At 39.5% G+C, this 22,495-nt stretch overlaps 5 protein-coding genes across 5 annotated transcripts; 3 read left to right on the forward strand and 2 right to left on the reverse strand.

The window, feature by feature from the left end:
* Positions 1 to 6,331: 6,331 nt before the first annotated feature.
* BO97DRAFT_481785 (lipase ROG1 family protein) lies at positions 6,332 to 9,926 on the forward strand. Its single transcript, XM_025700837.1, has 3 exons — positions 6,332 to 6,663; positions 6,726 to 7,619; positions 7,716 to 9,926. The coding sequence occupies exons 1-3, from the start codon at positions 6,473 to 6,475 to the stop codon at positions 9,553 to 9,555; spliced, it is 2,925 nt and encodes a 974-aa protein (XP_025545805.1). The 5' UTR covers positions 6,332 to 6,472; the 3' UTR covers positions 9,556 to 9,926.
* A 155-nt stretch (positions 9,927 to 10,081) lies between these two features.
* Positions 10,082 to 11,757, forward strand: BO97DRAFT_409506 (protein HGH1). Its single transcript, XM_025696077.1, has 5 exons — positions 10,082 to 10,258; positions 10,330 to 10,375; positions 10,502 to 10,605; positions 10,687 to 10,800; positions 10,873 to 11,757. The coding sequence occupies exons 1-5, from the start codon at positions 10,238 to 10,240 to the stop codon at positions 11,686 to 11,688; spliced, it is 1,101 nt and encodes a 366-aa protein (XP_025545806.1). The 5' UTR covers positions 10,082 to 10,237; the 3' UTR covers positions 11,689 to 11,757.
* A 295-nt stretch (positions 11,758 to 12,052) lies between these two features.
* BO97DRAFT_401610 (transcription factor IIF subunit TFG1) lies at positions 12,053 to 14,689 on the forward strand. The gene is made up of 4 exons (XM_025694345.1): positions 12,053 to 13,573; positions 13,628 to 13,909; positions 13,962 to 14,205; positions 14,268 to 14,689. Exons 1-4 carry the CDS (start codon positions 12,221 to 12,223, stop codon positions 14,507 to 14,509), a joined length of 2,121 nt encoding a protein of 706 aa, XP_025545807.1. The 5' UTR covers positions 12,053 to 12,220; the 3' UTR covers positions 14,510 to 14,689.
* A 300-nt stretch (positions 14,690 to 14,989) lies between these two features.
* Positions 14,990 to 21,300, reverse strand: BO97DRAFT_430047 (tetrafunctional fatty acid synthase subunit FAS1; the record flags this gene model as incomplete). The annotated part of the gene is made up of 2 exons (XM_025697414.1): positions 14,990 to 15,451; positions 15,508 to 21,300. The coding sequence occupies 2 exons, from the start codon at positions 21,298 to 21,300 to the stop codon at positions 14,990 to 14,992; spliced, it is 6,255 nt and encodes a 2,084-aa protein (XP_025545808.1).
* Positions 21,301 to 21,379: 79 nt separating this feature from the next.
* Positions 21,380 to 22,036, reverse strand: BO97DRAFT_288215 (uncharacterized protein). Its single transcript, XM_025691132.1, has 2 exons — positions 21,440 to 22,036; positions 21,380 to 21,389 (listed from the first exon to the last, which is right to left on the reverse strand). Exon 1 carries the CDS (start codon positions 21,933 to 21,935, stop codon positions 21,510 to 21,512), a length of 426 nt encoding a protein of 141 aa, XP_025545809.1. The 5' UTR covers positions 21,936 to 22,036; the 3' UTR covers positions 21,380 to 21,389; positions 21,440 to 21,509.
* Positions 22,037 to 22,495: the final 459 nt, after the last annotated feature.

A 22,495-nucleotide genomic window follows, 5' to 3' on the forward strand; every position in this document is an offset into this window, starting at 1 on the left:
GATTTTCTAAAATTGATAATAAATAATTTGTTAATTATTTATTATTACAATATACTAAATAGAAAATTAAAAGAAAATTTAAATTCTTTTATTTTAATTAAGGTCTTTGAGAATTAGATTTATTAAAAAATAAAAAATAAAATTAAAAATATTTTAAAATAAGATAAATATCAAAAATAAAATCTTATACTACCTTGTAACCTTATTCATATTAATTAATATTTTCTAGTATAGCTAAAATTTTAATATATTAATAAATTAAAAAAAATAATAATTAAAAAGTCTTCTATAATTTTAGTAAAACCTTTTAAAATAAAGAATATAGTTATTTATTTTTTGAAACATTAATAATTTTATCAGTTTTTAATATTTGAAACTTTTTATTTTATAAATCTATTCAAAGAAATTTACTTATAAATTTATATAATAGTTAAGCTTTTAAAAAAATATAAATATTTAAAAAAGATTTCTTAGATATTAAATAGAAAAATAATAATTAACTAAATTCTTTTTAGTTATAGAGTCTTTATATTATTTTTTAAATAATGATTATAATAATTTTCTAATTATAAATCTTTAGATTATTTTATGAATTGTTTTATAAAAAAAACTCTAAGCTATAATTTCAATCTATTAATTATTTTAATGTAAATTATAAGATTTTGAAAACTATATCAATAAAAATTTAGAATTAGACTAAATTTAATTATTAAGAAATTTAGTTAATTTTCAGATTTTTTTAGGATTAAAAAAGCATCAAAGTTATAATTATATATAGATTATAAAAATATTGATGAAATATTAATTAAAATTAAAACCTTTTATCCTCAATATTAAAGATTTCAAATAAGATTTTAAAATATATATTATTATGTTTAGATTAAGTTAAATAATAAATAAAAAAATTTCTAAAGTTATTATAAATATTTTCAATATTTAATTATACTATTTAGCTTAATTAGTATTCTAGATCTTTTTTGTATACTTTAATTAGATAATATTTTTGAAAACTTAAGAAAATGAATAAATATATATAATAAGTATATACTAAATATTGTAATTTATAGATAAAACTAATCTATACATTAAACTAATTAAATATAATATTTATTAAGATTAAATAAAATCTCTAGATTATATTTTACTAGTTAATAAGATTTTTATATATTTTAAATGATTTAAAAATATTTCAATAGAATTAATATTTAGTTTTTATTATAAAAGATAGATCTTTTTAGGATTTTATAATTTTTGTATATAGTTTATTAACACTTCTTTGTGGTTTATTTTTTTTGATTTTTCTATTTAAAAATAAAAACTAATAAAAGATCTGGATTTATATGATTTGAATTCAAAAAATATATAATATTTCAAGACTTTTTAACATTTTTTTAAAAATATTTTTATCAAAGTATTTTGATTTAAATTAAAATATCTAAGGAGAAAATAATATTTTAAAATAAAATGTAATAAATATTTTATTTTATTGAATACTTAAAATATGTATTATTTTACTATATTCTAGTTTTAGAAATATAATATTATTAAACTCTAGTATTTAATTCTATATTTTAAATCGCAAATTATTGTTTATTTATTTAAGTATTAATATTTATATTTTGACAGATTATTAAAAATAATTCAAAACTTTATTAAACTATTAAAGCATTAAAGTATTTATGAAATAATTAAAATTAAATAATTATTGAAATTAAAAATATATAAGTTTTATAATGTAATATTCTTTAAACAAGTCAAATGTAATAAACTTATTATCTTGAATAAATATAATTTTCAAAGAAATTATAATCTTTTAATATAACTAAGCTAGTATTAAATAGTGTAAAACATTTTAATAATCAATACAATAATTTGAAAGTATTTTAGATTAAATATAATAAAATATTAATATATTAAAGCATCCTAGATTTAATATTTATATAATATTAACTTATATAAAAATAAAATATGTTTAAAATATTAATATAAGATTAATTAATTAGATTATTAATATTGAATTAATATATAATTAATATATAATTAATATATAATTAATATATAATTAATATATAATTAATATATAATTAATATATATTTAATATAGTAATATATATTTAATATAGTAATATATTAGTAGTATTTTTAATAATAAAATAATAAAAAGTTTATTTAATACAATAATTCTAGAATAAATTATCAATAGAAATTTATTATATTCTAAGAATTATGATATTATATATATAAGATTATAAAAAATTAATATAAAAACTATTTCTATATACTTATAAAAAACCTATTAAAATTATTAAATTTATATTCAAATAAAAAGTTTATCAAAGATTTTAGTTAAATTGGAATTAAAATATTATTAAAATATATTTTGTAAGACAAATCTTTATAAAGATCTTATTTTTTATATTAGAGAATATTCTATATACTAAAAATTATAATTATAAAATATAAAATTTTTTTTAATTTTATTCTAATTTTTTATTTGAATTATTAAAAGATTTTATTATACAATTATCTTTAATTTTCTAAGAAAACTTTATCTTATTCTAATTTTTATATACTCAATAATTTTATAGAATAATATTAATTTATATTTATTTCTTATATAATTATAATTATAGATTTAATAAAATATTCTTATTAAAGAATTAAGTTATAATTTAAGGTTTTGGTAATATTATTTTTTATAAAAGCTCTTTATTTACTAATAAACTCTAATTAAAAATAATATATTATATATAAATTAAAATTAAACTAATAACAATAAATTAATTAAATAATTAAGTTTTTAAATAATATTTTTTAATTCAATCTAAGAATATTAAGAAAATTAAATTAATTGATTTTTTTATTTGACTTATTTATAATAATATTTTTCATATTTATTATAAATTATTTATTCTTTAAAATCTTAATTAATTATCTTTAAAATTTTATTTTTATAGTAAGAATAGTATTTATCTAGAAAAGATTTTTATAATTAAAATCTAAATGTAAATGCTCTAATAAATTTATAAAAAGTTACTAAAAATATTAATATTAAATAATTAAAAATCAAAATAAAATATTATAACCAAAATTATTAATTTATAATATAAAAGTTGTAATTTTTTCGAAAATAATATTGATATATATTAGAATATTAAGAATAGTAGATATTATTAAACTTTAGATATATTAATTAGTTGATTTAAAAAATATAACTAAATTTATAATACTTTCAAATCTTTTTGTTTAAAATAAGAATGAAATATTGAAAAGAAAAATTGAAAATTATACCTTTTTGATTTTAAAAATAAAAAGAAATATAAAATTAAAGATATTAAAAACCAATAATAATTTATAATATTATAAATAATCTTAGTTAACAGAAATTCTTAGAAAACTTTTATTTAATATTAGTCTATAAAGTATATTTATTATTATTAGAAAATAAATACATTTACAATTAGGTTACTAATTAAAATATAATAATTTAAAATAAATTTATAACAATTAATTGAATATAATAAATTAAAATTAATTAACCTTTATTATTGATTTAATAGGGATTTATATTATTTAAATCATTTTAGAAAAAATAATATAATTATATCTATATTTATATCTTAATTTAATAATTCTAAATATAATATTTAAATGTATTTTTATTTCTTTAATTAATAATTGAAATATTTTATTCTAGATTTTTTTAATTTATATATTTATTAAATAATAATATTATAAAGATACCTTAACTTGAGTTTTTTAAAATACATTAGATTATAGATCTTAATTTTACTATATAAATCATATATATAAAAGTTAATTCTTAAAATTAAGAATATATTAATAAAAAATATATATAAATGAATATTCTATTAAAAACATATCAAAATATTATAAAAATAAAATATTTAGATAAAAAATTAGAAAGAAGAATTCTAAGAAATAAAAAATACATTATTAAAATATGATATATAAAGAACAATAAATAATAGAGAAAAAATAACAAAAAATAATATAATAATATACATAAATCTTTTAATTATACTCCTAGATCTTCTTTTGTCCTAATTAAAGAATTATTAAGATATAATATATATATTCATTAATAAATATCTTTTGATTAAAGTATTTATTTATTACATAGTATTCTTTCTATTTATATTTGAAATATTAGTGGATATCTAGCTTAACAATATATAAAATTAGAATAAATTAAAATAAGTTTTTATATTATACTCTAGGTAGCCTAGCTCAATAAAGAATATAATTATTATATAATATTTCAAATAATTATATCTAGCACCTCTAGCCTTTATTAAATTTAATAAATTATTAATTTTCTTATTTATATTATTTATAACTAACTCCTTTTTATTTAAGAATATATATAATTAGATTATTATATCCTATAAAACATAGGATTTTTAAGGATTAATCTCATAATATAAGATTAATTACTTTTTTACTTAATTTCTAGTCTTCTACTCTGTTATAGTAGATATTAATAAATAGAGATTAACATTACCTTAGTTATGATTGAATTAATAATATATAAGTCTATAAAAATATTATAATAAATTATCTGATTCATGAATTTAAGAATTATTACCTATCCTAATCATAATATGATATTATTTTCAAATGATATATACTTTTAAAATATTTTAGCCTAGGTCTTTTATTATATCAATTTTAAATTCTTTTTATTTTTTATTATATTTGAAAAAAATTTTATAGTATTCAAACTATGGTTAAGTAACTTAAATCATATTTTAATAAGATATATTTTTTGCTTATCAAAAAGTCTTTAAACCTTCTATATAAAGCATAAAATATATATAAAATAGTATCTATAGGCTAATATCCTATTCTTAAAAATCATAGTATCAAATTAATTGATTTTATATTATTTCAAAGAGAATTAAAGATAGAAAAGAAGAATCTTTTAAGTAAATAATTAGTCTATATATATTATTTAATATAAAGAAGACTATTCCTAATCTCCTATTAGCAGTATTGATATTAATTCATTTTTTATTTAATATTTTTATTTTATTTCTTTCTAAAATATTATATAAATTATTAGCTGAGTAATTATTCTAAATAAAGATTTATATAACTAAAGTTATTATTTAACTTTTATTATTATTAGTAGAATGTTTTATATTGACTATTTTAAACTTTAATCTTTTTCGGTTTCCTGTTTCTCTTTTATAATTTTAAAAATAAGAATTTATATCAATTTTATTGAGTTATTTGTAATTATATATTAGCTTGAAAATTCTATTCTTTTAATTATATTAAAATAGATTCTAAATTATAAAATCTACCTTATTTTTCTAATAATAATAGATATATAAATTATTATACTTTTTATAAGAATAATATTATGTTATTAAATACTATAGCATTAATTTAAATTAACTATTATTTTATTGATAAAAATAAGATCTTTTAAATCATTATTTTCTATATCATTTTTAGGTAAAAATCAAAAAGTAAAAGATTATTTTTTATCTCCAGAGTAACATCAGACTTTTTTAATAAATTTTATCAATTTAAAACTATAGTTTTTTAAAAGATTATATACTAATATCATTAAAATATCTAGTTTTAAAATGATTACTTTATATATTTATAATTAAGAAGTCTAATTTTATATATAATATTAATGAATTAATACTTTATAGCAATAATACTTTTCTTTAGATAGCTAGAATAAAGTATATTCTTAATATATTAGAGAAAATCCTATAGATTATATCAAAATTAAACTTATATTTTTTAATTATTCTTATCTACTAGTAAACAGAATTTCTAAATAATTTTATAATTATAATAGTTAATAGTATTTTAATTCCTGTGTAGTATCAAAAATTATTTGAATATAGTAATTAAAATTATAATATTCTTATATAGTTATAACAGTAAGAGTATCAATTCAATAGTTAATAGACTGGTAGACTTAACTCTATAGATTCTTATATTATTTCCTTCTTTTTAATAACCTTATTTTTGCTTTTCTATATCAAAATAAATGAATTACCCTTAGTTAACACTGATTCATCATCTATTATAATAATATATACAATAAATATTAACCAGGTGTTGTATCAATTACAGCCAGGAGAATTAGTGTTATTTTTAACTTTTAGAACACAGCTCTGTAGGTATTAAGTGAAGTAGCAATCAAAGGCAGGTGCAGGTGGCAAACATCAGATAAGGGGGAAGGTTTACAATTGGCCACTAACCCCTTTTCAGAATTTGTACTTATCCCCTAACATCAATACTACCAAATCGCATAGTCTGAATCGAGATTGTCTTAAAATCTGTTGATAATAGCTGCACAAAAAGAGCTAACAGCAGCCTCTTTAAATGAATATTTTTTTAAGTGCACATATACTCAATGTCTATACTTGGTGCAGAGGTCTCAAATGGGATTGAATAATGGTACCATTTGAGTCTGAGCTCCATGTTCATCACTCCACGGACGTATCGTGCTTCGCAAAAACCAGACCAAGGTTTTGTCTCTATCAACGGCACAAGTGATCTTGAATATCATACAATTCGAGGGTGGCATGCTGCTGGCCGGGTTCGGAATTGCGCTACTAAGATGCTCTTGATTCATCAGGCTGGCAGTGTCCGTGTGGGCGAGGTAGTCCGGTTTGTTGTATCCCTTTTCAACGCCTTCTCACTCTTTGCGCTAATCAACTGTCTCCACCAAGATACACGTTAACCTATACACCGACGGCAGATAATATCCGCCCACCGCCAGGAAGATTATATGTGAAGATCAAGAATACCACCCCCATCCCCTTGCGTGCCGCGTATCTTCATGGTCCATACTCTCTCTATGCCTCGTGTTACCCATCCACTTTCAATCCTAAGGTCAAGGCTGTTGATCAAGATCCTGAAGCAAGCCCACAGTATGAACCCTATCTCAAAGCTGGAGGTACTTGGCACGCGTCTGTAACCCTGGCGCATCATTTGCAAGAGACACGGGGTGAATCAAATAGAACAGAGGTGTCGGACGACAGCGGGAGTGTTACGTGGATCATCGAGATCATTTCACAGGTGGTGTTCTCCAGCACCGCATCCGTAAGCTTTGAGCTTCTAGTTGGTCGCGATGCAGCGTCGGTAGATCTGTTGTCTGCGGGTAGCATGTCCTTGGCTGGGATGTCAAAACCTGCCCAATTGAAGGAACACTGGTCACCGGAGTCCAAGGGTTCGCAAGTGTTGGCTCAAAAGGGAGTTTACTCCCGAGCAGTCACCCTACAAGTGGATGATACAGCTAGTCTTTGGAACACACCGCAGCTTCACTTGTCTAGCCGTGAGAAAGAAAAGGAGGAGAAAGTTGAGCTCACCAGGGATGCGGTCGCCGATGGTCACGGAGAACCAAGTCTGCCTGATCTCACATCAACGGCTTCCTTCAATGAGAACCCCAAAAGGCGGATTCATCTTGTTGTGTTGACCCATGGTCTACATAGTAATCTAGGAGCAGATATGCTTTTCCTCAAAGAAAGTATCGACGCTTCCGTCAGAACTGCAAAGCAAAAATCAGAAGGTCGTTGCCCAAGTTGTGAAGCAAGTCCGTCCACTGGACGGTCCTCGCCAGAGTTGTAAGTTATCATCTCCTGTTTTACCCTTCTGAGCAGTCTCCGTGCTTGCCCACATGCCTATGAGCTCCCGCTCTTTTAACACTTTTCAATTGCTAGGGTCGATGGGCACCGCGCTTCTACTAACTGTAGTAAACGAGTTAGCGGCGTCGAAGACGAGCAAGTCATAGTAAGAGGCTTTGCTGGAAATGCAGTGCGTACGGAGCGTGGCATACAATACCTTGGCAAGCGTCTGGCAAAGTACATCCTGCAAATGGCGCATCTGGATCCTCCAAATTGTACAACAAAACCAGGATCTCATACTGGGCTGTTCTCTAATCGGAAACGGCCCGCGGAGCAAAGCTCAGATCCTTTCCAACCGCGTTGTACCAAGTCAGAGCTTTCGGTCTGTGAAGCTTGCGCTTATCGGATAACTAGTATCAGCTTCATAGGGCATTCGCTTGGTGGCCTTGTCCAAACATATGCCATTGCATATATTCACAAGCACTTCCCCGCATTCTTCAACGAGATCAGACCGATCAACTTTGTGACCCTAGCGACGCCTTTCCTTGGTCTTAGCAATGAGAACCCAATATATGTTCGTTTCGCCTTGGATTTAGGTCTTGTCGGTCGGACTGGGCAGGACCTCGGTCTTAGCTGGACAGCACCCAGAGCGAGAAGTGGCTGGGAAGCTCTAGTTGGTGGAAGAGGGAATTCTAATCAGTCGCAAGGTTACGCAGACGCTCGGTCCAAACCACTTTTGCGTATACTTCCCTGTGGACCTGCGCACGAGGCGCTCTCGAAATTCCAACGCCGCACACTTTACTCTAACGTGGTCAACGATGGAATAGTACCTTTACGGACGTCGTGCCTGCTTTTCCTCGACTGGAGAGGTCTTGATAGGGTCGAGAAGGCACGAAGAGAGAATGGTCTTGTGGGCACCATGGCTGAATGGGGATGGGCAGAGTTGACCGGAGCTAATTCGAAGTCCCCACGGTCTCGTTTAAACGCTGAAGCGTTGGCTGATGGCGAGGCCTTTCGGAACATGAAGACAACATCGCAAGTGCAAGGTGTTTCTTCACCAGGGAATAATGGCGTCATGCGCAATGAATCAGTCTTGCCGCCGACCAGTCAGCCTTCAATCATACATCCATGCCCTGGTCCCTTTGATACGGTCGCCGATCCTAATGAAGGCGAGGCTCTAGCTGAGCCGCAGTCGTCTAGCCCTTTAGCCAAGTTATTCTCTTTCATCCGCCCGAAGGAGGCAGAGAGTCCATCTGCCGCACAAAGGCACAGTAAAATATACAAGCGGAGCCAGACAATCGCAACGCCTGGCGAAGTCACGCGCAACCATACGTCTCCCATTTCACATGTTCGTGAGACGCTTGCTGGGCGTCAACCCCACGAACATGGGCCTTTTGCTCCTCCTAAGACAACTTTCTTTGAGTCAGCAAGTGATCTGCTTATGCCTCCTCTACCCCCACCTGAATTTATCGTCGATCCTGCGGCTAGACCCAAGACAATCTTTCACGATCGCATATACTTTCCCGATGATATACCACCACCAACGGCTGCCAAACGACGTACCTTCACCCTGGGCCCTTCACAGAAAAGACCCACATATCCCGCACCTCCTCCTTCGGAAGGACCTACACTTCGAGAGCATGGCGAATCCCAGAGTGGTCTGCGAGTTGAGGAAAAAATAGCCAGGGCTTATCACCGAGATCTGTCTTGGCGTAAGGTCCTTGTACGCCTTGAGCCCGATGCGCACAACAATATCATTGTGCGAAGAATGTTCACAAATGCGCATGGATGGCCGGTCGTACAGCACCTTGTTGATTCTCACTTTGGACATATGGAAACACCTCCACAAAGTGAGTCAAGTAAAGCGAACCTTGCTGGTCATCACAATCAAGGCTGGGATGAAGAGATCCCCGTGCTTGGGTCTCAAAGATGCTAGTCCGCATCATAACACCAACTGCATGGACCGGTCGAAGTTAATAATTCCATATTCTGGCGCATATCGGGTGAGACCTTCATATTCTGGGATCAAAACTTGGGTGCTTAACCCAAGGGTGTGTCCGGAAGGTGTAAATTTCTCCCAATCACAAAACTTGGGCTACATCATTACCGATTGAATTTATAGATGCTTTTACGCCTGTTGGGTATGCTCACTTATATAGTAGCATGTACTTCAACATGGAGGTCTGACATGCAAATGGAGGTAATAGGCGCAAAGGATTACTAGCCTGTATCATCAATTCCTCACTGTGCCACGTCCAATTTTGAGTCGTCAAGACTATGTTGATAAGCTTGCCAGGCAAATCTGGTGATACAGCGCACTGTTCTTAAGAGTGAAGAAACTCTGCCAATTCCACTGGGCGAGTGCTAATCACCAACTACGTAGTCTGTACCGTACTTGAAGCGGGGAAGTGGGTGGGGGGGAAGGGCAGGAACTGACTGGCCAAAAAAAAATCAAACAAGCAGCAAAGTCAGAAAAGCAGGGTGACGAGATGCAAGGGAAATAGAAAGATTGTGAACAGCAGAACTCCTATTCAGACAAAGAAATTGAACATCGAAAGCACCACTTTTATTGTCTCTTTTCTTAGGCCTGATTCCACAACATCCAATCATTCTTCAAAATGCCTTCTGAACTAGAAGAGGTAAGCATATATGCTGAACTACATACAATAATCTTCCCAGCGGCTGACAATCTGCCCTTCGTCCACCCAAGCTCGTCGAGTTTCTCCATCATGGCAATACCCAGATAAGACAGATTGGTATATATATTCAAGTCCACTTGCACCTATCGAGTCAAGACCAGTCACTCTGCCGCTTTTCCCGCTCGGGTGTCTACCATGTTCACAGTACAATGCGTCATTTCAACTGACATTAATTTTCGGCAGCGTGCGACAATCTTGTTGGTTTCTCGACTGTCCAGCCAGAGCTCTTCAAGCGCCAGCAACTTTTGCCGGTGCGAGACCTCAAGCTTTTGGTCCGTGATTATGCAGTCAGTTCTTCAATCCCACACATAATCATCCAGTTGCGCCTCTCATGATTGACGTTGTCTCTATGTGGCTGTCGGAAAAAGCCAATTGCCAAAAATGCCTTGACAATACTCATCAACCTTTCTGCGGACGAAGAAGTGCTGGCAAACCTTGCCGAGGATGATGCTTTTCTCGAGACGCTTCTTATGAAGATCACTGTGAGTCCTTAAATTATATCCTTCGCTAGCCACAGATGAGGAGTCTGTCTTCTAAGCCACAGGTCTTCATAGAATATCAAGGAGCCGAATGCGGATGACGTTGCCATGCTTTTCGCCAATCTAGCAAAATCCAGTAGACTGGAGAGGCTTCTCACTCTCAAGCGGAAAGCACCAGACGCGGTCTCAAGATCAGCCAATGCCATGGACCAACTGATGGATTGTTTTGTGAAGGGAGCTGAGAATGCTCTCAACAAACATGCAACTTTTGATTACCTATCCTACCTCTTCGCCGACCTCTCCAAATCTGAGGACGGGCGAGCCTATTTCACTTCACGGCAGGAGTATGACGGCGTCGTGCCCGTGACAAAATTGACGGTGTTCACGGAGCACAAGAGTACCATTCGGAGAAAAGGGGTAGCATCAACAATAAAAAATGTTGCATTCGACGTCCCCTTCCATTCTACACTCCTGTCCGAGGATGAGGCTAATATCCTCCCCTACATATTGCTACCGATTACTGGTCCAGAGGAATATGCCGAGGAGGAAGCATTGGAAATGCTGCCTGATCTCCAGCTGCTACCGCCGGACAAACAGAGAGATACCGATTCCAGCATCATTGTAACACACATTGAAACACTTCTGCTGTTGACCACAACACGAGCGGGGCGCGACAGGATGAGGGCTGTCCAAGTATATCCAATCATTCGGGAATGTCACCTCCACGTTGATGATGAAAGTGTGCGTGATGCATGTGATCGCCTAGTCCAGGTTTTGATGCGTGATGAAGAGGGCGAGGATAAAACAAGCCAGCTACTGGGTGATAACACACCCGGTGATGTGGATGTGAGTGTTTCGGGTAATGATCGAGATGTTGTGGAGATCTTTTGATATCATTCCTGTATCTGAAAACCAAGAAAGGATTCAAGAAAAAATCGTCAAGTTTGATACTATAGTATATAGAGTTTTCACTGCTGACACGCAATGCTAGCATGCAAAGCATTCTGCTCTGAAAAGTTTTGCACGGGCGATGATAGTAGAATCAGTCATAGTAAAGATTTCTCAACCCGGTGATATATACGTATTATGCTGTTGATGTTATGACTTGATTTGAGGATTCGGACAATCAGTGTTCCATGCAACAAGGATACGCGCGCTCCGAGGTGACAAAGGCGCAGAAGCACCGTGCTTATATAACCCACTTCCCGTGACGAACATAGTGTCTACTCTCTTTGCCCTCTCTACCTTTCATCTCATTTTCTGTTCCTCTCATTACCTTCGCCAGTCACATCACAGGCTACCACAGAACCTCGCAATCACGTCGGGCTAGTCTCTCCGTCTGAAGTGTCACTAAAATCAAATTCGTTTTCCCACCCATCGCTGGCCAGCCCGCGGTAAGCTCTGAAAGTTGTTGAAGGCTATTATGACACCCCCCCCAAATAACCCAGCCCCACGAGCTCCAGCGGGCTTAAATGGACCACCGCCGATGAGGATTCGTAGACCGAAAGTGGCGGACCCTCTCGTACGACCAAAACGAAGACCGATGACAGGGCCGCCTGGTCCGACCTCTGCAAATGGTGCTCACAAGCCCCTTCCTTCTAGACAAGCCCTGCCTAGCACATTGTCGACGGCTAGACCCGAGAAACACACAAATTCGATTACCGGGAGTGATTTTTCCACGAATGGTTTCAGTGGGCAACGGCTGTCGGAAACATTTGTTGATTATCCTATTGTGACGACGAAACGAGCAATACGAGAAGGCTTGAAACATCACATTGCACGATTCTCAAGCAAGAAATCAGTCGATCCTCGGGACGAAGCACAATTCACTCGACCTGTGAGGCTTCAGCGTCGAGACCCACGGACACGCTCGCATGACACACACGCCGAGAAAGGCCTGGGAAACCAACGAACTGGTTCTGAGTCCGCTAACCAGGGTGATGACGCTGATCGGGAGGAGTTGGAGGCTAAGAAAGCAGCTCGAGAGAAAGAGCGTGCCGATAACATGGCGCAAATCGCCCCCTCTATGGGCTCAGCACCAAAAAGACCAAATGCCCCGAAGCAAAAGACCCAACAGGTTTCTAGGACTGATATGACACCAGAGGAGATTGCCAGAACACGCATAAAATATGAAGAAGCATTGCCGTGGCATTTGGAAGACTTCGACAACAAGAACATTTGGGTTGGGAATTATGAAGCTGCCCTTTCCGAAACACATGCAGTATTTGTCTTCGAGCAGACAGGGCAAATGAGGATGATTCCAGTTGAGAAATGGTATCGCTTCAGTGCGAAGAATCAATTCAAGGCTCTGACTATCGAGGAAGCAGAGAGATTCATGGCAAAGAAGGTGAAAGACCCAAGATGGTTCATGGAAAAACAACAAGAATTGGCCCAGCAGAAGGAGCTAGAACAATTCGCTAAACAGCAAAAAGTGTATGCCGGAAAGCAAGGTACGCCAGGCGGCGCTGAAGGGTTGGAGGCTGATGATATGGACTTCGAAGAAGATCGCTTTGCGGATGATGAAGAACATGATGACCTTTTCAATGAAGATGAGGAAGCAAAGGCGGCTGAAAAAAGGATCAAACAGGATCAGCTAAAAGCGAATGTCTTCAACCTCAAAGAAGAAAAGGATTACGAAGATGAAGAATTAAGAGAGAAGAAGGAGAAGGAAGCGCGTCGAGTACTCGGAAAAAAAGTACGAAAGGCACTCCAGAAAAGAGAAAAGAACTATGATTACAGCAGTGGTTCGGACATCAATCCATACTCCGATGAAGAGGTAAGCCTCCACAAGTACACAATTCATTCTGCCGTTGTGACTAAATCCCGTTAGAGCTCCGATGAAAGCGAGGCAGAAAGGCTCAAGGAAGAGGAGCGCAAGGCCGAGGAGGAGAAAGACAAGAAGGATCCCTCCTCCAAAGGCAACACTACACCGTCTGGCCGAACAAAGCACACCGATTCTTTGAAGAAAGCAGCATCTCGTAAGCGTCTCGGATCTCCGTCAGATGCGAGTGGCACCGACACTTCGCGCAAGAAGGGAAAGAGCAAATATTCTTCTACCCAGGCTTCACAATCGACATCTCTTCCCATGTCTACAACCTCCTCGGCAGCACCTGTAAGTACACATTTTGGTCTCACGAGTGATCATATCTTTAATGCAGCTTCAGGTAAGCAAAAAGCGTGTTCGCCATATCCCGGTCGGCGGGGCAGGTTCTGCAAGCGATATGGAGGGTGGCGCAGGGTCTGGAGGTGAGATAGGAGAAAGTGGAAAGATCAAAAAATTGAAGCTCAATCCTCCTTCGATGACCCCACAAAGTGGGACGCCGCAAGGTTCCAGGGCGGGCAGCCCGGTTCCCCTGAGTAACAAGGGTCTTTCTGGAAGCCGTGCGAGCAGTCCGGAGTCTCTAAGAGGTAGGTTTATGTTTGTTTCTTTTTATTGGATCCACGAGTACTCATCATACAATTCTATATAGGCCCAACTCGCATCTCCACACCAGGGCCATCTAACAGCGCTCACATGTTTCCTACACCGGCCGAGATCCATGCTGCTATTCCACCTTCTGGAATCCTAAGCAGTGATCTGTTGAAAATTTTCCGTCCTCGTATTGGTGAATCTAAGGAGAACCACAGGAGATTCATAGCGATCGTCAAGGACGTCGGGGTCTATGGAAAGGAGGACAGGCTGCTACGGCCCGGTATGTTGAAGGAATTGTAATTCCGAATCTCAGGCACCCAGATTACTCGCCGAAATATACTTTGCGAATAATCTCAACCCGCAATGGATTTTACTGTATTGCGCAAGGACTGATAGCATGAGGAAAGTTTTCTCTTTTTTGAGCGGAGTAAAGTAAATGTTGAGCCACCTAGGATGTGGAGGTGATATAGAGTCATTGGTAGGTATTAATGGTCCCTTTGCTGTGTGGAAAATCGACTGATACTGTCACAAGGCAGTAGCTCGTATGCAGCTGGTGACCGGAATGGATCGGTCCAGTGGCGATTCAAGGGGATAGCTTTTTGAATTTTGGGCTCTGCACTGGCATTTGAATTTGTGGTAACCGCCAAGAACTCCTGTCAAGAGGAGTTTATATTTGATCGATTTTGCACGTCCACTGACGCAGGCACTGGAAGCTCGAAGCTCAAATCAAATGAATAATGACGTCAAAGCCTATGTATGTACTACAAGAACACAACAACTCTAGCGCCCGCTCTCATTTCCCTCCTCATACTTGTCCCAGTTCGCCAGGATGTGAGCAATTCTTGGCGAATTTGTGAGGCGGTAGACGTCCTCGAAGTATTCCTTGGTGATTTCGAATGGCCTCGCAGTTACGTTGGGGATGTATTTTCCGACCAGCTTACTGGGGTCAATAGTGGTTTTGTTGATCTTCTTGAGCAGGAATGATCGGAATGGTTTGACGCCGGATCGAAGGAAAGTGCTGTGGAACGGAACGTCGATACCTCTCAAGGGAATAGTGGCGAAGCCACGCTCAAGCGAGATAGGCTTCGGCTTCGACTCTGTTTGCTTCACGCACTCGTCAATCATTTTGACGAGGTGAGACTTGACGTCATCCAAAGACATGCTTTGCATGAGAGCGGGAATGTCAATGTTCTGAGCCTTCAGATAGTTGAGTAGGTTGGTGAGACAATCAAGCGCTCGTAGCTATTCCCATGGTTAGCAAGGACGACTTATACACGATCCGAGGCGGAGGGACTTACATCACCAGCAGCAACGTACTGCATATTCGCAACGTTATAATTAACAATCTCCAGGAGCCAGCTGGTTTGCTCCGAGATGTTCTCGACGACATACTGGAGAGCCTGTTCGTTGAAAGTTTTCGAGATGCGGCTAGGGTTGACGGCGCACATCGAGTAGTTTGAGCGCCCCTGCTCGTCTCTTTCCACGGCCACCTGCATTGTCAATCCACGATAGAAAACCACTGAAACCAAGCTCTCAATGGGCATGACATCCGCAAGGGCTGCGAGGGCAGAATATTCACCGAGCGAATGACCGGCAAAGCTGCTGTCTCTTTGGACAAGACCCTTCGAGCGCATGTCTTCGAAGCTTGCCTTCTCCATCAATGTTAGAGCCGGCTGTGTGAACTGGGTCGCAGAAAGAAGCCCAGAAGGTGAGCGGTAGGTGTAGCATGTAGTCTCTTCATCAATCTCTTTGAAGATCTTCTCCGACTTGATGGACCCATCCGCGTTGACGGTTTCGAAGGTCATTGACATGTAATTGTGACGAATGGCTTTACCGCGAGGACCCCCAAAGTAGACGGTGAGTTCCTTGGGATTGTTCTTAACGATATCAATGATAGAAAGACCGTAATTCTCGATGAAATGACGATCTGCGCGATCCCAGACCTCTCTTGCGACAGGGCTGCTGGCATAGAGTTCCATACCCATTCCCTGCTCTTGAGATCCTTGTCCGGTGAATACGTAGGACGTGACTGGCTGTTCTACTTCGGCTTCACCCAGGAGCACTTTCTCTTCGGTGTCTTTGTTGCTGGCTTCAACCTTGATGATTTTGCGACCGGCAATCATGCCGACGTGCTGCAGCTTGACGGTAATAATATCATTGGGCAGAACCATGCCGACGAGTGAGACATGAAAGCCTCTAACGCGGCCGATATTGTTCTCTGCGGCCCAGGTTTCGACGTAGCTTCGGACGGCAGCACTCGTGTACATCCCGTGGGTAATGGTACCGGGTAGTTTGGCATAGCTAGAGAAAACTCGTGAGACATGAATGGGGTTGTAGTCTCCAGAAACACGAGCGTATGTCTCGTTGGACGCGGGAGCGCGCAAGACCAGCGGAGTTTTGCCACTAAGAGGAATAGGGTTCTCAAAATAGACTGGCTGCTCAATGGAAGTACCATTTCGCTGGAGGTAATCGATGACAGGGTTTCCATGAGAAGTGCCCGCCTCATAATCCACAGAAGCAACCTGGATAACCTCCTTCGTCGGCAATTCCAAGAGCACCTGGCCCACAGTCTGAACATTGCTGAAAACGGTTTTATTCTTGAAGCGGATCAAACTTTGTAGACGGAAAGTCAAGGTCTGACCCAAGAGTTCGACATCGCTTTCATCCATCCGAAACCATTCTTTAGACCGAAGAATGGCCACATCACGACTTGAAGCAAGATGGACCTGCATAGGCACCTCATCCTTGCGCTGGAAAGTATTCTCGAAGTCCAAATAGGCACCGCGGTACAGGAATTGACTGGTTACATGCATAATCGGCTGACCGTCCCTGAGGATAGTGCCACAGACCTCGACCATCTTACCGGAGTCTTGATTGATGACCGAGTTGATTTGAGCCGAAGTATCCAAGACGTCACCAACCTTCAGAGGTTGAGCGCCGGGGACCATTTTGAAGCCGTTGGATAGATGAACCAGTTTCAGTAGGTCACCATCGATTGTACGGGGGAAGATAGGCTTGGTGATAGCCTTCCACCCGGCGACGATGGCGAAATCCATAGGGGCGAAGACTTCTTTGCCGGGCCGATCCACGAAAGCCTCACCAGTATTACCAACAGCATGCACAAAGTCAGCTACAGCTTGCGACGTGATGGTTTCGCGTCCACCGCTGAAAGTGGCTGTAGTCGGAGTATCGAACGGAACGTCCCTGTTGCCAAACCAGACACGGTAGTAGAACTCCTTGATGCGATCATTGCGGCCCTCCATCACCTCCCTGATGGGTGCATATCCTGCTTCGGGATGATACGTGAAGAGGAATGTCAAAGGAACCACAGCAGCTTCAGCGGTTCTACCTTCAAAGAGTGTGAGGCTGATCTGGTTCTTGTCGTTCATCTTTACCTCGACCGTCTTCACCAGTTTGCCGGACTGATAAGGTTCTCTCACGATGATAGTGGTCTTGGACGGGTCATTCGGATACGAGATCTCCACGTACATGCCTGAGACAGGTGCGACAATGCGCTTTAGAGGGTTCGCATCAAAACGATGATCCTGTACGAACACATCGGCCAAGAACAACGCATGTCTCCAGGAATACTCCGAGCCAGCAAGAACACGAAGCCAGCGATCCAGTTCAGGCAAGTCCGCGGAAGGAGATGAAGACAAGCGGTAGCTAATTTTATCACCGTCTGCGGCAACTGTCAAACCGTCGATGTCCTGATCATCATCAACCTTATCGAACAGCCCACCGAAATATTCGATCACAGGCACCTGGGTCTCGTCTCCATTATACACGTCCTGAACAAGGCTCTTGACGTGGCCCTGGTGGATTCCATCCAGGATGTCGCGGACGGGTTCGTCAATGATAGTTGAGAACTTGGCGGCCATGGGACCCTGAAGGATACACGTCCTTCCAACATCTTGGCCTACAACAGCCTCCAAATCCTCACTTTGCCAAAGAGAGTCCTTCTTGAACCAATACTCGAAGTTCTCGTCCAAGGAAGGCACGAAGGGGACTGGCTTTTGTCCCCTCCGCTGGCAGAGCAGCAAGAAATGCTGAACGTCTTGCGCATTGATGAGCTGAGTGGCCGCCTCGGGGTAGGAGGCCAAGATGTTGTCAATGTTGGGACAAGGGGTATTCAGCTCCGAGTAATTTTGAAGGAGAGATGGCTGGCCCTCAGACGTCGTGAAGCGTTCCTCAACACGGCGAATGAAATCGCCGGTCAGCTTCTTTAGAGATTCGTCAATCCATCTCGACTCATGCTTGACGTACATAAGGTCTACCATGCGATGGACGACTTCGGCGTAGGTCATATCTTCGAGGTCAACGGTCTCGCCAGCAGCATTGCGACCGAACCAGACCTTGTGAAAGTCATCGTTCAACTTCTTGATGATGTAGTCGCGCTGTTTCTTCAGCTCAGGAACACGCTTGGCCTTGTCCAATTTAAAGATTTTCTGATCCATCTCGTGCCAGAACAAAACACCTCTAGTAGCCAGTTTGTGAATTGGCTCACCCATTTCAGACAGGACAGTGACCACGCCTCCTGCGGCTCCCTTGTATGTCTTTTCCCAGTCTTTATCATCGAGGCCGGGTGCATCAGCGATAGCCTTCTTAGCATTCTTGGATGTATGAGCCTCTTTGGAGATCATCATGCGACTGCCGAAAAGACAACCGTCAAAAGGCATCGGAGGGTACCCGAAGCCCGAGGACCAGGTGCCTGAAAGATAAGGGTAAGTATCCTCGGAGCCACCGAAGCCGCTGCCCGCCACAAGAACAATGTTTTCATAGCGTCTGATACGGCTGTACATCTGCAGAATTGGCTGGTGGAAGTCCTCGAAAGAATGGTGTCCGCCACCACGTCCGCCCGTCCATTGGAGAATGATAGGAAACTTTGGGTTAGCCTTGGCAATGTTGATCACTTGTTGGATAGCATCGACGGAGCCGGGCTTGAATGCAATGTGCTTGATTCCCAGAGTCTCGATGTATTCGTTTGCTACCTCTATGGACGGAACACCTGCGCCGATTGTCAAACCTTCAATTGGCACGCCCTCAGCTCGCAGCCTGCCGATCAAGGGGATTTGCCACGCCATGGCGCGAGGATTGACGTAGATCAAGTTGATCGTAATCCCGCGACCCGGAGGAATGGCTTTTTCAATCTTCGTGACAGCCTCCGTCATCGTCTTGGCATTGTAGTAACCGCCGCCTCCAAGTTCAATGTGGTAGCCCGCGTTCATCGTGGCAGCGACAAAGTCCCAGGCAACAGTGGTAGGGGTCATTCCGGCAACCATGATAGGTGGAATCCCAAGCAGTCGGCTCATCTTAGTATCAACGAAGGTCTGTCCCGTCGCGTTCTTCACGAGACGTGGCCCGTACTCCTTAACCCAATCAATGGCATACTTGACGGAGTGCTCATCACGATCGAACAGCTCAGGCTTATACCCCACTTCGGCGTTGGTACCATCCATAGCTCCTGCGAGAACGACACGGACACCAGTTCCATCCTTGTTGCGATTGGTGAGGACACCCAAGCCTGAGATGCCGCCAGGACCGAAGTCAACGATGTGTGTGGCACCAGGGAAGACTGTGGCTTGTTCCCAGTTGACGGCATCGTGCGTAATCATGCGAACCAATGCGGGCACAATATTTGTCTCACCGGTCTTGCACAAATCATCGCCGGTTTTAGTGCCGTACACGGGAATAGCGAGCGACTCGGGGGAGATTTCCAAGTCCTCAAGATCTTCCAAAATTCGGTCATAGGCCGGGTACAAGTACTGGCTATGAAAAGGAGCGGTGATGGGTAGGAAGCGGTTGACGAAGCGGATCTTGCGTTGGGTGTAAGGAACCCGATTCTGATCCAGACCTGTGGGCGCTTTGACCTTGCGCAGACGCAGGTTGAGACCATAAAGAGACAGCGGAGGCCCAGTGACAACGAAATTACGAGCGCTGTTAATCAAAGAGATGGAAATGTGGCGGTCGTCGGGAAGATGCTGGTTGGTCATATCAATGTGTTCTTGAACGGCTGCCCTTGGAAGATCTCGGATAGACAACATCGGAGTCGGTACACCCTCCCCATTTTCGATCGAATCTTGCAAAACCGAAGGGGCGATAGATGTACGCGGATAAGCTTGCTGGCTGCGAAGGCCAATCCAGAAGAGCATAGTCAACGCGTTCTTAGAGGCCTGCTGAAAGCTTTCCCAGGTAGTGGCGGAGGCAATTGCCGCGGCAGTGACTACTCCCTGAGAGTGACCGGTGGTTCCGCTAAATCTCTCGAGTACCTCACCAGGTGCTTTGCCCAAGACCTTGCAAGTAACAACGAAATGTGCTAATTGAACTAAACCAATCAACGGTAGACTGACGGGAGCGGACACGAGATAATCGGTGTCAGGCTGAGAATCCGGATCTTGAAGCCACTGAATGATGTCCAAGCCTTTGGGGTAGAGCTTGTTGGCCTCGGGCTCGCGGGAAAGGGACTGAAGCAACTCAGCAGAAGATGTGATCAGATCATCCACGAACGATGGGTAGGTGGTATAAACTTCTCTCAACTCATCGAAGTATTCTTCAATGTTACCTTGCCCTCCAAACACCGAATAAATGTTGGCCTTCTCATCCGACGCGGCTCGCAAGAGGGCCGAATCGTAGGGCTTGGTAGGCCGCCCAGCGGCAGCTCTACCGGCATAGTAGGCCTTGACAACGAGCACCTTCTTCGAGGTGATACCGGGAAGGCTAGCAGCAACAGCATGCACGTCATTGCCGCGCATGAAAGCCCGTTCGAATTCATTCAAAGCCAATTTCAAAACCTCCAAATAGGTGCCCTGGGCATCATCTTCGCCCTCCTCCACCTCCCGCGCGACATGGTCAATGTACCTCGCCACCAATTCAGCGACCGATGAAGGCTCGTCATCTTGGGCAAGCTCGTCTGTTGGCTGTGGTAATGATGCTGTGAAAGCGTCCTTCAACTGCGATGCGTGGAAATGGAACGATGTCGGGACGAGGAAAGAGAATTCAAGCGAGCCATGGGCCAGAATCAAAGGCCTCAATGACTGTGATGAGCGAGGAGTATTAATGCCCGTTTGAGGGCCGGTAGATGTTCCATACATCCTGTAATTCTCTTTTCGATATAATCTATGAGCGAAAAGCCGAAGAAGGCGACGGGGGAAAGATTAAACGGAAAAAAAGCGTGTAGGTTCTGTTATCGATAAGTATTTTATCGGGCATGGATAATTTGTGTAATGGAACCTGGAGAGGGAGGGAGGGATGAGAGGGGACAAGAGCATATTCATCGCCAAGGTCTTTTTTCTTTTTTTGCCTACCTATTTCTTCTATCAGAATTTGTGAAATGGATCCCAAAATCACAGGGATCACAGCCGGTCCCGTCGCCCAGCACAGGATTGAGAAGAGGGGAGGGGAAGGGTGAAAAGAGAGATTGAGGGAAGCAAAAGAGGTATGGGGAAAGAGGTATTACAATATGGGGGGAGGAGGGAGAAGAGGAGGGGGGGGGGAAGGGAACAGGAGAAGGCAGGATAAACAAGAAGGGAATGGATGGAATTGAAGCCTTAACTGGGCAATTGCAGAGTGGTTCAGCACCTCGCGGTGCTAGTAGTAATTTTGGAATCCCGGCGCCGAGATAGGGCGGTTGTGCACACTGTTGAACCGGCTGGGCGGAGGGAGAGATCCGCCGGCGTGGGCTGGTTGAATGAGAACTGACCGGATTTGGTATGGTGGGTGGTCGCATCTCCCCAAAACTCTGAAATGGTTGGGCTGGACCCCCTAGGCGCGGTGACAATACATGACCTTCCTGACCAGTCAACCAGGTTCAAGGTTGATTAATGTAGTGATTCATCTGGTAGTGACTATCTGGTCTCACCAACAGATCTTTAGATATACATAGGATGCGTCCCTAGTAATCATGGTACCTATACTGCTGAGCTCAACCTGTCGAGTTTAGTCCATTTACAACCTATTTTTACCATTATTCTGCACCAATCATATTCTTCTGTAAGCTGGCTATATCCCGTACCTTAGGCTCGGGTCTCTCGTCTAGTAATTCCACCGACCTAACTTGTTCGTTCCCCTTCCATGCAGTGCTGATTCTCGGCTCCGAAAGCCCGCTGGATTTCATGCAATGCTCCCCGTACCGTATGGAAGTCAACTCCCGCCCCAACGCTCACCCAAAAGATAAAGGGAAGAGAAAAAAAAAAAAAAAAAAGCTCAGTGGCATGTTCCGTCCCATCATCCAGCAGTTATACTTTTGTACCCTTCCGGTTGTCGCTGCATACTTTCACCAACCCTTCC

This window comes from Aspergillus homomorphus (assembly GCF_003184865.1).
Source record: "Aspergillus homomorphus CBS 101889 unplaced genomic scaffold BO97scaffold_99, whole genome shotgun sequence".
Classification (NCBI taxonomy): Eukaryota; Fungi; Ascomycota; class Eurotiomycetes; order Eurotiales; family Aspergillaceae; genus Aspergillus; species Aspergillus homomorphus.

What these genes read in the sequence shown, in the direction of transcription:
- BO97DRAFT_481785 (XM_025700837.1), top strand. Translation starts at nt 6,473, where the DNA reads ATGTTCATCACTCCACGGACGTATCGTGCTTCGCAAAAACCAGACCAA. An exon ending in CGTGTGGGCGAGGTAGTCCG is followed by an intron (nt 6,664 to 6,725) that starts GTTTGTTGTATC and finishes GTCTCCACCAAG; the next exon opens with ATACACGTTAACCTATACAC. An exon ending in GGACGGTCCTCGCCAGAGTT is followed by an intron (nt 7,620 to 7,715) that starts GTAAGTTATCAT and finishes TTCAATTGCTAG; the next exon opens with GGTCGATGGGCACCGCGCTT.
- BO97DRAFT_409506 (XM_025696077.1), top strand. Translation starts at nt 10,238, where the DNA reads ATGCCTTCTGAACTAGAAGAG. An exon ending in TGCCTTCTGAACTAGAAGAG is followed by an intron (nt 10,259 to 10,329) that starts GTAAGCATATAT and finishes CGTCCACCCAAG; the next exon opens with CTCGTCGAGTTTCTCCATCA. An exon ending in TTTTGGTCCGTGATTATGCA is followed by an intron (nt 10,606 to 10,686) that starts GTCAGTTCTTCA and finishes TGTCGGAAAAAG; the next exon opens with CCAATTGCCAAAAATGCCTT.
- BO97DRAFT_401610 (XM_025694345.1), top strand. Translation starts at nt 12,221, where the DNA reads ATGACACCCCCCCCAAATAACCCAGCCCCACGAGCTCCAGCGGGCTTA. An exon ending in CAACCTCCTCGGCAGCACCT is followed by an intron (nt 13,910 to 13,961) that starts GTAAGTACACAT and finishes ATGCAGCTTCAG; the next exon opens with GTAAGCAAAAAGCGTGTTCG. An exon ending in CAGTCCGGAGTCTCTAAGAG is followed by an intron (nt 14,206 to 14,267) that starts GTAGGTTTATGT and finishes AATTCTATATAG; the next exon opens with GCCCAACTCGCATCTCCACA.
- BO97DRAFT_288215 (XM_025691132.1), bottom strand. Translation starts at nt 21,935, where the DNA reads ATGCGACCACCCACCATACCAAATCCGGTCAGTTCTCATTCAACCAGC.